At 38.8% G+C, this 15,057-nt stretch overlaps 1 protein-coding gene across 12 annotated transcripts in view; it reads left to right on the forward strand.

The window, feature by feature from the left end:
• LOC129771493 (PDZ and LIM domain protein Zasp-like) overlaps positions 1-15,057 on the forward strand; it is a 180,397-nt gene that overhangs the window by 128,947 nt on the left and 36,393 nt on the right. For all 12 annotated transcript variants that reach the window (XR_008742390.1, XM_055775174.1, XM_055775175.1 and 9 more), the window contains exon 5: positions 5,335-5,486. Coding sequence is in view for 11 of the 12 variants with exons in the window: in XM_055775174.1 (XP_055631149.1) it covers positions 5,335-5,486 (152 nt within the window). In the remaining variant the exon portion in view is untranslated. The remainder of the gene's footprint in view (positions 1-5,334; positions 5,487-15,057) is intronic.

Raw genomic sequence — 15,057 nt, forward strand, 5'->3', positions numbered from 1 at the left:
CGGGATACTTCCTATTGGGATGCAGCTGACCCTTGATCAGCAACGCCCCCCTAGTCTGTACCTCATATCTAGCGTGGTGCGTCTTTCTCGACTCGAGGAATCCAGGATAGAATGGTCACAAACCGGCGCAATCATCAGCTCGTGTAGAGTTGTCATGAGCGGTACAACCTTTGGCTCTTGTTGAATCATCAGTGGACTGCACAACCTTTGGCCCGTGCATCTGTAAAGAGTGTGTGTATGTATTGCCGCGACTAAGTAAAAGTTTATCGATCGGATAGGAGGGATATAAAACGGGGACACAACGAAGGAAACATCATTAAACGTTGACATCGGCGTTCCTGAGGAACAGGTATAGATGAAGCAGAAGATCAGGATCACGGCTACCTAAGATATCCCGGACGGGGATCTCCGATTGTCTGCCTTGTGCTCTCAGTGCTCTAGAGAGCTGAGAGCGAGCAGCATGGAACCGGATACACGACCAGACAACATGCTCGATGTCGTGGTAGCCATCGCCACAATCACAAAGATTGTTTGCTGCGAGCCCAATGCGATAGAGATGCGCGTTTAGGTTGTAGTGATTGGACATAAGCCGAGATATCACGCGAATGAAATCACGAATTCCTGACTTTTGAAAAGCAATATATTTTTTTCAAAACGAAAAATCTGTTTTTATCCAATATGTATGAATCTAGAATAACTCCGATAAGAAGAAAAAGCAAACTTTAATAACATCCAAAATTTACAATTTAAAAAAAAAAGATTTCAGCAACGATATTGATGCGATCATGTCTTATAGTACGGAGTCAGACCGTTTTTAAAAACGGTGTTTATTGTAGTTCCAATATCCTCGGGAGAACTCCAAAGTTCGATATTAGAACCAATATTATTCTCATTGTATATTAACGATATTCCTGGTGTTCTGAAACATTGTAAAATACACATTTTTGCAACGCCCATTTCAAGAAAAATAAATTGAGACCTTGACAGAACATATAAATGGTCGTGCAGAAATAAACTTATGCTGAATGCCATTAAAACCAATACATGTTCTTTATATATAAAAGAAGGTTTTCCCAGGTATGTATAACTCATCATCACAGGAGAACGGCTGATAAGATTTGCGTAGTCTATATAGCGTAAAGTGTGTCTTCACCCAAATTAGAATGAAAGAATACTTTGAAAAATATTTGAGACGATTAGAAACATTCGAAAAAATGAGCTGCGCATATCTGCTGCAGTGAAAAGTGAGATCGAAAAAATGATTACGTATTTGTTCTACAATGATAAGCGTGTCTAATTGGAGTTAATTTCTTAATTTAACTTTAATAAACTTTGACGACATTGAGATTCATGTTATTGTGATAATAATTATGGATTTCCACGTACGGATAACTCATCATCACAAGGGAACGGCTTATCAGATTCGAAACTTATTTATATGGTTGTGTTTATCTCCACCCAACGTTAACATTAGATATTTCTTCATATATATTTTTAATTTGGTTTTTACCAACCAAAATATTCGCTAGCAATAATTGAAATGGTCGAACCACGTTTGCCGGATCAGTTAGTTATTCATAAATAACTCACAATTTACCAACATTCTCAAATCAAGGTTGCAGTTGAATAGCTCAATAACTTAATATGTTGAAAACGATGTGAGTTTTGGTATAATTATTCAATCCAATTTTAGCTTTGATAAATCTATCTTCAAACAATGTGGAATAGTGTATAGTAGCCTTCGTAATCTGTCTGCTACCACATTTTTCCTCAGCATTGACACTAAACTTAAGCTTTTCTAATGCGTTGCATTGCTGCACTTCATTGCCTGCGATTTCTGTTTATCTAACTGATCAGTTTTTGCGCAATCTAAAGTACAAGTAGCCTACACCTACAATATCGTCAGATTGGTTGTCTATTTAGTGTATTTGTTCCGATGAGATGTTGCATCTTTTTATTCGACCTTGCAAGGACGAAACTTCCAAGCTACTCAAACAAAAAATTAGTAGCTCTAAGAGGATCACGCTCAAAAAAATATACAATTCCACGACACTTCACATCCAGGTATGATAACCAGTGTTACCACACTACAGATTTATCTGGAATGGTACAGATTTTTTCGTTATTTTTGGTATAGATTCTGTACGGTACAGAGTACAGATTTTCGTCAAAAAGTACAGATTGGTACAGATTTTTTTCCATTTGTGAAATTTCTTATATTTGAACAAAGCAACATAAAGTTACATGACGACTCTACACCGCAGTATCGCTTGGTGCTGCTGATCATAAAAGCATTTAGCATGATTGATAAGTTTCATAAGGACGAAATTCTTTACAAGGATCTTCTGAACGCGTCGGACGGTGCGACGTTTTGCCCCAGATCAACAGATTGAATCGTTTGTTACAGGCTGAAAAACCTGAATTCACGATGCCACATGAAGAGCTGAAAGATTTTTATTTGATCATTGAATCACCTATGCCTCACTCCTCGGCAACTGTTGAGCTATTTTTTTCTGAATATAATCAGAACAAAAATAAGTTTTAAAATCGGCTCAGCAACGATACGATGAACGCTATTTCGAGATCAAAAGATTTTGTTAAACATCGTGGTGGCAGCTCGAAAATTTAAAAAAATGATAGTATGCAATCTAATTTCAGAAAAACTATGTATAAACATCTTCAAACACACGAATGACCTGCAAATGTAAATTTAACATTTCTAGTAAATGTATGAGTAATTTTTTAATCCTAATAAGTTTTTTTTTCTACAACAAATATTTTTGATGGTACATATTTTTGGAAAAAAAGTACAGATGAGTAAGATTTTTGACCCCTCTGGTACAGATTTAAATGTGGCAACTCTGATGGTAACTCTTCCTTCGTAAGAGGTATTTCACACTGAAATTCATTGTCAAATGAGTTGTCTCTTGTAAATTCTCAAATAGTATTCAAGAGGAAATGTAAAGAGCACTTTAATCGTTAAACTCAAGAATTTCTTCAAAGCAACAGTTAATAATTTAATAAGCAGTAATTCGTCAAAAATAATTTGGCGGCAGAAAAAGGTCTTATCAGCCCATTGTCAGGTCAAATTTCAACCCCACAATGGAGCCCAGTGTATTTAAAGTCGTTAGTGGAACGACTTTAAATTGCAATCTATTTCGGGTCAGAAACTGACGCATCTTCAGAACAAACTGATTTTGGAGTCATTCACAGAATAGTTGCTGGTTCACCCAGGATTCTCGATAGTACAACTAAAGAGACGTATTTTTGATCTTCGATCTCTCAATTGTCATCAATGGAAATTCATGAATACTAGAAAGGTTGGAACACAATATGGAAGCTATCCGGTTTCTGTAAGTTTTGATTTCCGCGACATTTTTTCTTGTTCCAATTTTTGTCTGGTAATCATTTTGAATAATGAGCCGCATTCGTTGTAATCATATATTTGGTCATTGGTCAAATCGCCAAGCATCAAAGCACCAAGCATCACTGATCTTAAACGACGCAGGTATTCCAAAATTAGGTGCATGTTGCTTAGCCCACAAACGAATAATTTCAGAAGAAATGCTGCTGTTAAGTTCTCGTTGCTTGAGAAAGAACATGTGTTCAGCCGTTTCTAACTTACTGTATTTTCCATTAAAATAAAGTGTTTGTGTTTTCATTAATATGCCCTGCTTTTTTGTAACGTTAAACAGACACGTTTTTTGATTCTTTTTTTAAAAAACGTACAGACGTACATGCTCTGAATATGACATTCGTTTGTTGTGAATATTAGCTCTAGTACCTGAATGACATGTGAATGTCTATGATTTATTTTCAGTTATATTCGGTTGTGGAGCGGTGTATATGTTTGTTGTATCTTCAAAGTATACAGTATAGTGAATTTTGGCCTAGAATTGGTCACTTCTTATAGAATTCGAATAAAAATTAAAATTGAATATTCCACCACTGCCTTTTCTACGGTTCAAACTAGGTAAACGGCAAAGGCCTTGCATCTCACTTTACACAATCAAAGAGAAAGTCGTTCAGATTCACCCATTGTTGGTGATTCTATGCTTATGAAACTATTTAGTATGACTTTCAAATGAAATACGTGGTATAGGCTACAAACTCCATAGTAAGAATACTTTCCGTGAATTTGATTGAGTACTGAAAGCTGAATTGATCTGAATTGAAAAATGTGATAAAAGCGAAACGATTTCGGAGATAAATTCTAAAGTGATATAAACCAGACGTGATAAAAACGCACATTGAAATAATCGGGACGTTATTGTATTATCTTCTACATTTTCTTGGAATGATTTTTTTACAATTTTTCTGCCCGGAAATCACACATGAATCGAATTGGTTAATCTGTGAGATTCCATTGACACAATGATGAAGTTATTCCTCGCTGGAATGTTAGTCTGCTTAGATTTCTCGGCTATAGCAACAAGTTGACGCGTGTTTGACGAATGTCATTCAAACACACCTCCTTCGAGTGTCAATCATTCCTGTTCACTTAAGACAATGGAATGGTGTGACATGTGCACCAGATATGCCTTCCATAACTTACTTCACACCCCCAGCAGGCAGCAAAAAAAACTGCAACACGCCTAGTTCGATAATTCACACCAACAGTGAACACGAATTTCGCTCGCTTATCGCGCTGCGTCACCTGGAATCCTATCTAGAGGAGGGAAGCGGGGAGGTAATTATTCATTTTCTACGCGGTGCAATATACCTCGGAGCGAAAGTAAATCCCACTCTTAGAGGCAGAGCAGTCACGCCGCTAATAGCTTCATTAGCAATGAAAATTGCTCCCAGGGATATGAATGACAAAACAAAAAAAAAAAAAAATATCAACAACAAAAAATAAGCGAAAGAATTAATGCGATGGAAACGTGCCTCCGCGCGGGTTGCATTCCCTTCCGATAATTGACGACTCGCGAATGGAAAGTGAAAAGCACTCCCAGAAATAGAATCTATTTGTGATAAATGATTTATCCGAGCACGACCGAGCTGAATTAATCCCATATCGCTTGAAGCTACCTAAAATAGACCGCAGGCTTAAAGTGGACTCCCGAGATTCGTTCCACGGACCAATTAACCTCAATGTTGACAGAGGGGAAATTTTCCTTTCCCCCCTGTTCGTTACCGATCCGTTGGTTCCGTGAGTTAAACCATCGTAATCAACCTTTGGCAATAAATTTGGCTTCGTTGTTCCGTTCAATTATATTTATAAAAAGATGTTTGTTTGGTACACCGAAACTCGTGTCACGAAATTCTCACCACAGCTTCTACTCGATTGATTCCGATGACTAATATGTTTTGATTTCAATCTTTATATTACAGGTAAACGGTGGTAGCGTCGCCGATCAGGCCGGTCTGCAGCCAGGTGATGCACTGATCAAGGTTAACAACACCGAGGTGTTCAACCTGAGACACAAGGAAGCACAGGATGTCATCCTCGCGGCAGGAAATTCCTTCGAACTCGCAGTCTCCAGGTAAGTTTTGTGCGAAGGTTTACATTTGCGGATTATGGTGAAGGCTGCATCTAAATTGACACTCTTTCGGAGATCGAATGATGATCCGAGCATTATTTACCAATTACAAGCAGATAACGATTTATACCTTAAAACCGTACCAATTTATAATCGGTACGCTTTCAATCGGATAATCGCAGAATCTGTCTGACATAGAGTAAAACGTTATTAGAGGAAAGTCTTCGGTATTTATTGACAATAAGATACAATATACAGGGTTTTCCATTTCGGGCTTCCGAAAGTATACAGCCCTGCGCTGACAACCGTTTGACATAGCTGTCAACCAAAGCGTCATATCGTTAGTTGAATGTATGCCATTTTACAATATGGATCGTTTTAGCATCGCACAACGTGTTAATTTTGTTAAATTATACTATGAAAATGATGAAAAACCGGCAAATGTTTTTCGAGCATTACGGACGGATTTTGGTCGTCATGGACGGCCTACAGAGCACACAATCGCTAATGTAGTGCGTAAATTCGAACAAACTGGATCCGTAGCAGATATTGTGAAACCTCTGCATCATCGTAATGTGCGTTCGGCCGAAAATATTGCTGCTGTTGCTGCCAGTGTGGAGGATGACCCGATTGTTTCGATTCCACGGCATGCTCAACAATTGGGCTTGTCAAACACATCATTGGGGCGAATTTTGCATTTGACTTGCACCTACATCCATATAAAGTCCAACTGGTACAAAAATGAGAGCGTGGTGACCATGGAATGCGTCGGGCATACGTCGATTGGGTGAACGAACAACAGCAGCAAAATGCTGAATTTTCGCATCAAATTTTCTTCAGCGATGAGGCGCATTTCGAGCTCGGTGGCTATGTGAACACCCAAAATTTCCATATATGGGGCTCAGAAAATCCACACGTGATTGTTGAGAGGCCATTGCATCCGCCAAAAGTCACTGTTTGATGCGCATTATGGTCTGGTGGAGTCATCGGGCCGTATTTCTTTGAAAATGAGGACGGTGAGACGGTAACTGTGAATGGTGCTATGGCCGCATGTTAACCGTTTTTTTGCCACAAATTGAAGATATGGATACGGATGACATGTGGTTTCAGCAGGACGGCGCCACGTACCACACAACACGACTGAACATGGCCATATTGCGAACGAAATTTGAGGGACGCATAATTTCGCGTTTTGGTGATGCCAATTGGCCGTCCAGATCATGCGATTTGAACCCGCTAGACTTTTTTTTGTGGAGTTATGCGAAAGACCGTGTCTATGCCAACTCTCCGCAAACTCTTGAACATTTGAAAGACAACATTCGTGAAGTTATGACCGAGATACCGCCCCATATGTGCCGGAAAGTCATCGAAAATTACCTGTTCCGGATCAAGGTGTGCGAGGAAACCCTAGGTGGACATTTGAATGATGTTGTATTTCACACATAATGGCATAAACCAAACTTTAATTTAAAATAAAAGTTTCATCGAAATTCTAATTCTAAGTGTGTTTTATTTCAATTTACTTTCGGAATTTAAAGTTGGAAAACCCTGTACAAGATACAACAATCTTTATGATTGAATACGAGCCACCAGCTTCGTCAAAAACTGCTGCTCAATTTCATCGGCTGTTTTTCCTACTGTGATGGTAAACGTAAATACTTTACGGGACCCCGGTGAGATCCAATGAACGGCAATACACGTTTTCTTAGGCATTCGAAATTCGAAATTAAGGAATTTTCAAATTATGTTTTGAGACCCAGTAGTGCTCGATACACCATAAGAGGCACTTCTAGTATTTTTCTAAAAATTTAACTACTTCTAGTAATTTTTATCTCGAAGATATTGAGAATAGCGTGCAAAAAATTGAAACAAAAGTTTTTCACTATCACCAGATACTACGGTGACCCACATAGGGGAACAAAACGATAACCAAAATTTCTTATTTTGTACCATATACAATATTTTCCTGATGCTTTAGTGATTTTATTTGGGGGCATTTTCCACTTCCTTACCCAGCCAGGTCCTTTGGAACCAATTCATAATTCAAATTAACAATTCGATAAACATGAGAATCATTTTTTGACGTAGGACTACGTCTAACCGGAAGATATAGGGGGTGAAATGGAAATCTAGGCACTGAACAAGTAGGAAAAAATGCAAGATTTGGAACGCTTATAACTCGAGCATTTCTCAATAGATCGCAAAGGTTTTTGCATCAATTGATAGGAAATATATCTACGCATCTATCATAACGAATAACATTTCATTTTTCTTGAGATATATAATTGAATAATTGTGAAATATCAAGCATTGTCAAAATGCACTATGTGCCCATTTTTGATTGGTCCATTTTGTGCTCCTCAAATCGTATCGACCAAAACGGGCAACCAGAGCAGCAGCGAAATAGAATGAAGCATGATTGGAAAGGAAAAAGAAAAAAAAATTAACGAAACATTGGTCGCAGTCTCACCCATGCGTAATTCTCGAGCCAGCCAGTCAGCTTAAAAATCCCCGCTCCGCTGCCGTAACGATCATTCTCATTCAAACCGTACACCACATCGGTTCGCATCACAATACATCAACAAACCAACCCAAGCAGCCATGTCTGGACATGGTAAAGGAGAAAAAGTGAAGGGAAAGGCAAAATCTCGCTCGAACCGTGTTGATCTGGAGTTCCCCGCAAGGGTAGCTAGGCCGAGCGCGTTAGTACCAGTGCACCAGTCCACCTAGCCGGCGTTATATAGTTTCGGCCGCCGAAGTGATCGAGTTAGCTGGTAAAGCTGCTCGCGACGATAAGAAAACCCGCATTCGGAACAGGACACATTCGGTTCGGTGGACATCAAGACAACAGGCAGTTGCAGCGAGTGGCGAGTGGCAAACGCAATCGCAAAACGGCATCAGGTAGCAGAAGAAAAAAGTTTGTTCTTTATACAAACTACTTTGGTGGCAAATCCAGAACAAGGCGGCATCGAGGGCGTTCGAAATGGTTTTTTTTTCAAAACCACGAGTACTATATTTTCTAAATTGGAACCATTCCATAAAACAAGGCGCTTTTCAGGGCCATTAAATCTTCCATAAAAGAGTTTAGGAAATACAGTTGCTTTATTACAGATGCTTTCTAAAACATTATCCAAAATAATAATAAAACACAAATTGATTTTTTCATAATTTGTTTGCCAGGATCTGATGAGTATGTGAATTTGACAGTTGTTCTGAGCTTATTGATAGTTGGGGACTTTCCTGATTATTAAATTTTCACCTATTCTTAAATTGTTTCCAGATTGAAAGTACAGTAATTTACAATTAGTTCGACATTTAGCTAATTGGACGGACATGTAATGCGACTTATTTAGTTGGACATTTTTGTAAACATAGAGATCCAAATTATGACCCCACATTGAAAGTCGACACTGTACCACTGTCATCGCAAATGTTCAATTACAGGTTAAAATCGCCTCCAATGCGACACTGAGTGGTGTTCCGGCACGTCGCATTGAATGTAATTTACTGTACAACATGTCACAAAGCTGGATGGGAAGAAATTTTCCAACTGTGAAAGCTGTGGCGAGTGGCAAACGCAATCGCTAAACAGAAAGGTTTAGCCGAACAAGATGGGATATCGAGTGATAACAAAACAATAAACGCTTTAGATTGTAGATCATTTTGTGATCCTGAAAAAGACCCTTTTTAGCCTGCATGTGAATCCAACGAGCGAACAAACCGTAATGAATGTATTTTTCTTCTTCTTTCTTTGTTTTTAAGAGGCTTTAAACTTTTGCAGTGTATCTCTAATGTATTTTTTTGCCATCGCTCCCTTTTAACGCTCATTCGCTCGTCTCGTTGGACTCGCCCCTCTGGCTGAGTCTGCCGATTTGTCTCTATCCTGTGAGTGTGTACCGCTAGAGTATAAAACACGCGGACCCCAAAAAAATATCTTATTTTCTTTCAAACCGTATACCCGTGTGGTTGTACGGCATCGGCATCGTGGACGTAACAAAGGAGGACAAGTTAAGGGAAAGGCAAAGTCTCACTCGAACCGTGCAGGTATCCAGTTCCCTGTTGGTCGCATTCACTGATTGCTCCGCAAGGGTAACTAGGCCGAACGGATTGGTGCCGGAGCACCAGTATACCTAACAGCGATTATAGAGTTTCGGCCGTCGGAGTGCTCGAGTTGGCTTGCAAAGCTGCATTTATTCGTGGTTTCATCAGTTTTCAATGTCGTTGCATTGCCAAAGATTCATGATCACTCGTATCAATACTACACTAATATTTTCAATAATGTTTCATCGCTATGATACTTCTACTTCATTTTAAATGTTTCGGAACTGTGTTTACGTCCAATGTTTTGTTTGTGTTGCATGTGTGTGTGAGTTGAAAAATTAAAAACAAACCACCTTAAAACAACGAAAGACACTGTGGAGCAGTCTACAGAAAACATATGCTGCGCTGCGCTTTATTTCAATTTCCATCAGCGCGCGTTCATAACAAACACGTATTCTCTCTTGGTACGGAGTGTACCAAATTCATAAACAAAAGAACGCCGAATGAACGACGAATTCAGATACTAAATATCGTTTCTCACTTGTGTGATGCGCGCTTCATTTTATACACACACATCAAATTCTAGCGCCGGTTTTGTCTTCGTTCGCTCTAAGCAAAGCATAGAAACAACGGTGCGTCTCCATAACAACCGTATGCGCTTGTGTGAAGAAAGATAACTCAATATAGAAAGCAAATCAGATTCAAACGCGATGTTAAACAGGTATAGAAACACGTCGCAAAATACGATGTAAAACACGACGCAAAACTCGGTGCAGAAACGGTGCAGACAACAAAACATTTGATCTGTGCTTCGGAGCGTGCTCATTCGCCAGAGCACATGTGCATACAAGAAGTGAGAGCTCAAATGACTACAAAAAGCTTGTTACACATTACAATATTCGAGCCCATGTTGCAAAAGTGATCAAGACATGCTCAAAAACGTAAAAAAAAAAGATGGGGGTAATGTCGGGGACATAACCGGATTGACGTGGGACTAACCCAAGGGCTGTCAATTCAAATTTCCTAAGATAAAGTCACCTGTACGTGAAGTTACTCTGGGAATGGATTAGTTGACTCGAACAATTTACTCTTTATGAAACTTTTGATGGTTCTGAGAAGAACCTTTGGTGTTTTCATTGGCGCTTGTGCTGCTGGATCATAACTTGAGTGCTGTCTCGATGGTGTTGCTAAATGATCGCTTTCCTCTCCAAAACTTCCTGTTTGAGGCTTTTTACTTTTGGGATATATTCCTGGAAATCGCTAACACTTGTTGTAGAGTCCACCACGAAAAAACCTCAACAATCGATGCAAAACGCTCAAAGAAAAGGCGCATTCTTCGATTTTCGCTTTCGATGTGAATATTACCACAGCACTCTTAAATATTTTTCACTCCTATACGTCCGGGAATCATTAGAAACACACTGGTCGGAAACAGAAAACTTTGTTATAAACTCTTTAAAAAGCGGTAGCGGTCCTCCTCGTTTGACTACCTAATGCCGAATAATGATTGTTTCAGAGTGGAGAGCGCATTGTATCCATGTTGGTTGACACGAGAATCGCATCGGATTAATTGCGATGTTCGCTGCCGCTGCTGCTGCTGTTGTTGCTATTGGAGCAGACCGACGCCAAGCTCGACCGCGGGTTGCTTGGATTAGCCTCGATGTTCGCTGCTACCGAAGCAGACCGATGCGATCCTCAGCTCGATGGTTGCTTGGGTTAACTTCGCTGTCCGATGCTGCTGCTGCTGCTCCTATTGAAGCAGGCCGATGCGACGTCCAGCTCGATTTCAGGCTTAGGTTTGCTTCGATTTCGCTCCTGTCGATATTTCGCGCTAGCTCTCGTCCGCGTCACGTCCGTTGTAAGAATGCAGGCTGTGCCGAATGGCTCGCGCTTTTATAGCCTGGCTATGTTTTCCTTGCATCTGATTGGTTCACAATTTTGGCGTGTGGCGGGTGTCTCGCGTTTCTTATTTATTATTTATTATTATTGTATCACCCTAATCTGTACTCTTCACTTTAGTCGCCTGTTTTGGTCGGTACCATTTGAGGAGCACAATTTGGGCCAATCGAAACCGGGGACATGAAGCGTTTGGATAATGAGTGACATTTTACAATTATTCAATTGTTTATTTGAAAAAATAAAAATTTTCTATATTGTGATAGACGCGTAGAAATATTTGCAACCAATTGATGCAAACATCTTTCCGATCTATTAAGAAATGTTCGAGTTATAAGCATTCAGAATCTTTCATTTTTTCCTGCATGTTCGGTGTTTAGGTTTTCATTTCACCCCCATATACTCCGGTTAGACGTAGTCCCACGTCAAAATTGATTTACACTTCCGGGGGAGCGAATGTTTCATCAGTTTTGGAGCCACATCCGGTTGATGAAGATGAATAGTCCGAAAATTATATTTCAAATGAAACAGCCTAATGTGGAATCGATAATGTTATAACTTAGGCTGAGGAAAACGGATTGCCATTGGAAAAAATTCCTGTTGCGAGAATAACGTGCAACTATTTTAAAGAAAATTTACTTTAGTTAAATCACAAGTGGTTGAGTGCACCCGTGTTCGAGTGGTTAGCGTCTCACATTATCATGCCGGGTGTTCGGGTTCGATCCCCGTTCTGGCCGGGGGATTTTTCATCAGAGAAATTTACTTCGACTTGCACTGTGGTCACGCGTATTCTAGAGCTTGCCCCTCGGAATACATTCAAGGCGTTTTATTTGGCTTAAGATATCTCAACTAAGTATTAATAAATGACGCCAGTTGATGCATACGTTGAGACGGCAAAAGTTCCACAGGGAACGTTAACGCCATTCAAGAAGAAGAAATCACAAAATGTTAGAGTTTAATTTTTGCTTTGTTGCATATTATGTACATTAGAGTGCCAAAAAATGTATGAAAAAAGTAACTTTCGAATTTTCGAAAAGGAATTTCTGCAAAATGTTGATTCCCGCGAGAAATACCCTATGCAAAATTTCGGCTCAATCGGACTTTATTTACTAGTGTCAAAAAGATGTCGAAGTTTGAGTGTTTTTTTTAAAGCCGTAAAATCACCCAGGGATATTATCAGAAATCGGCTCTCTTGGACCTTGGACTATCCAAGTGATAGTGACTGTGTATTCTTTGGAACAATTTCAATACTCCTACTCCAACTTTTTCTTTTCCTTACTTGGTGCATGATGTTTCGAATGATCGTATTATTTATAATTATTGAATCAATATTCTCAATTGAATTTATGATTTTTGAAGTAAAAAGTACGCTGTTGATAACCAGATTTAAACATATTAAACGGTCCTTACTCATCTTAGCTACACCCATGTTTCATTAAATTATCATATTAGGTATGTTTAAATATTAATTCAAAGCATTTATTTGAATTTAAAATAAATGAATAGCCACTAATTGCAAATAGTTGGCTGGTAGAATCAAGAGATGCATTCGCAAAGTTGACATAAAGGCCGTAAAACGCTCCTGTTCCAACATCAAACGGAAGCTCCGCTTATTTTTATGACAGCTTGAGAAAGAAACTTCAAAATTTTAAATGCCACCCATTACGATATACATACACTCTCTGGGAAACTTAAGGCCACACTTGATTCTATTAAGATAAATAATATCCGGATTTTTCTTTTTTAAATATATAAATGTTTGATATCCGAAGCTCAAATTTTCCACTTTGAATTCGACGCAATTGTACCTTCATTTTATTCACTTCCCGGGTACTAGGACAACATTTTTGGTACAGCTATAAATACCTTCAGAGATTTTTTTTAATTGCCTTCAAAGTCTCAAACTGATTCCTCGTAATGGATTTTCACATACAAAGCATTCATTTGAATTTAGAAATTTCTACGTATATAAATCTACTGTGGATAATCGAAACTAATTGTTTGAAACAACCCCTATTCTAGCCCCCTCCTCTACCTAACTACGTTCAATTTTGTTCAAATGATCAAAATTATAAAACAATTTAACAAATTATTCAAATTTTCTGATCTAAAAACTATTGATGGGTTATACCTATAATATAACCGCAGGGTTGACGTAGGACTGCCGTTGGCTTAGTAATCAATTGTATTTCTTCAATTAGCAATGATCCCACCTCGAATGTTCCTCATTGGGAACGATATCGCCGCTGCGTAGAGCTATCTTTTTTGTGTATTGATTAAATTATTGATTAAACTAGTGAATTAATGGAACTATTTACGAATTCAATTGCAAACGAATCCCAATTTAAGTCAATCCCTGCATTATGGTAGCAGTTATCGCAGCAGATAGTTATCAACATTTTCCCTAATAATCAAACGGTATGCGTAGAAGTTCAGTGAGCTGGCGACATGAAGAGATATCTTCCAATGCAGTCTTGAACAATCGAGCCAAAGCGTTGCATTTGTACCCGCTTTTCTAGACCGTGATAGCAAAACGTAATCCGGAATGTAAAAAGTATTGCCGACTTGAATGTATCTGCAATGCCGATTTCCCCAACTTCTTGGTTTCGAAATCTGTATTGGGAAAACACATTCCGGTTTGCAAAAAGGCAAGCGAGTACAAAAGTACCTGCAGCTTGCATCTATTTTGCAGTGTCGATTTTCCGTATGCTTCGTGGATTTGAAGTCTGTGTTAGGGAAACATTCCCATTTACAAAAATGCAAACGATTACGAAATTCCCGCTACTTGCATCTAATTTGCATAGGTTCCATGGTTTTGAAGTCTGTGCTAGGGAAACATTCATCCATTCCAGCGATTGTACCTCAATCGTTGCGCAATCATAACTGAGTGGATTTCCGAGCGGCACTCTCTTATATACCGATTGGTGTGATTTCAATAACCTATTATGAAAGCAATTTTAGGGCTATTGAAACAAGTTTTTGGATCAAAAAATAACAAGCATAGAACGTGTAGACATTTTATCTTTTGAATAAAATGTTTATCATACCATTTCGTTCAGTTGTTTAGGAGTAATTAATGCTCAAAATATCGTTCTACGGCGTAACGCTTTCGTTTTCGAAACTTTGAACTAACACCCCAGTATAGAAATGAAAGCCGTAGTCCTACGTCAAAACTAAAAACAAAATCATAAATAAAATACTCCGAATAATCGAGTCTAAAATCCCGGATAAAAGAATTCCGGTTAATCGAGTCTCCGGATAATCGAGTCCGACCTGTACCAGATATATTACATCGCCTGTGTGATACACATACTCTCCAATAAAAAGAAACTAATTTCAAAAACACTGTTAAATTGGTATGTTGAAATTCCTTTTTTGCTTTTTTTCTATGCATACCAATACATGAAAAAGGCAGGAGTAATATATGTGGTGAATAATGAAATAAGCACGGAGCGTCTTTGAAACAGTTAGCGACGAGAGGGGCCCGAATGACTTTTGACTTATGTTGACAAAGAAACTGCTGGAAGAGGCAAAAACTCTTTTCCAATTTAATGCGAAGGTCGATGTCTCCATAGTCCTCTGACTATTCTCAGTTGAATATGACCATGAATATGAGTATGAATATGGGATTACTATG

Source organism: Toxorhynchites rutilus, chromosome 2, assembly GCF_029784135.1.
Source record: "Toxorhynchites rutilus septentrionalis strain SRP chromosome 2, ASM2978413v1, whole genome shotgun sequence".
NCBI classification, from domain to species: Eukaryota; Metazoa; Arthropoda; class Insecta; order Diptera; family Culicidae; genus Toxorhynchites; species Toxorhynchites rutilus.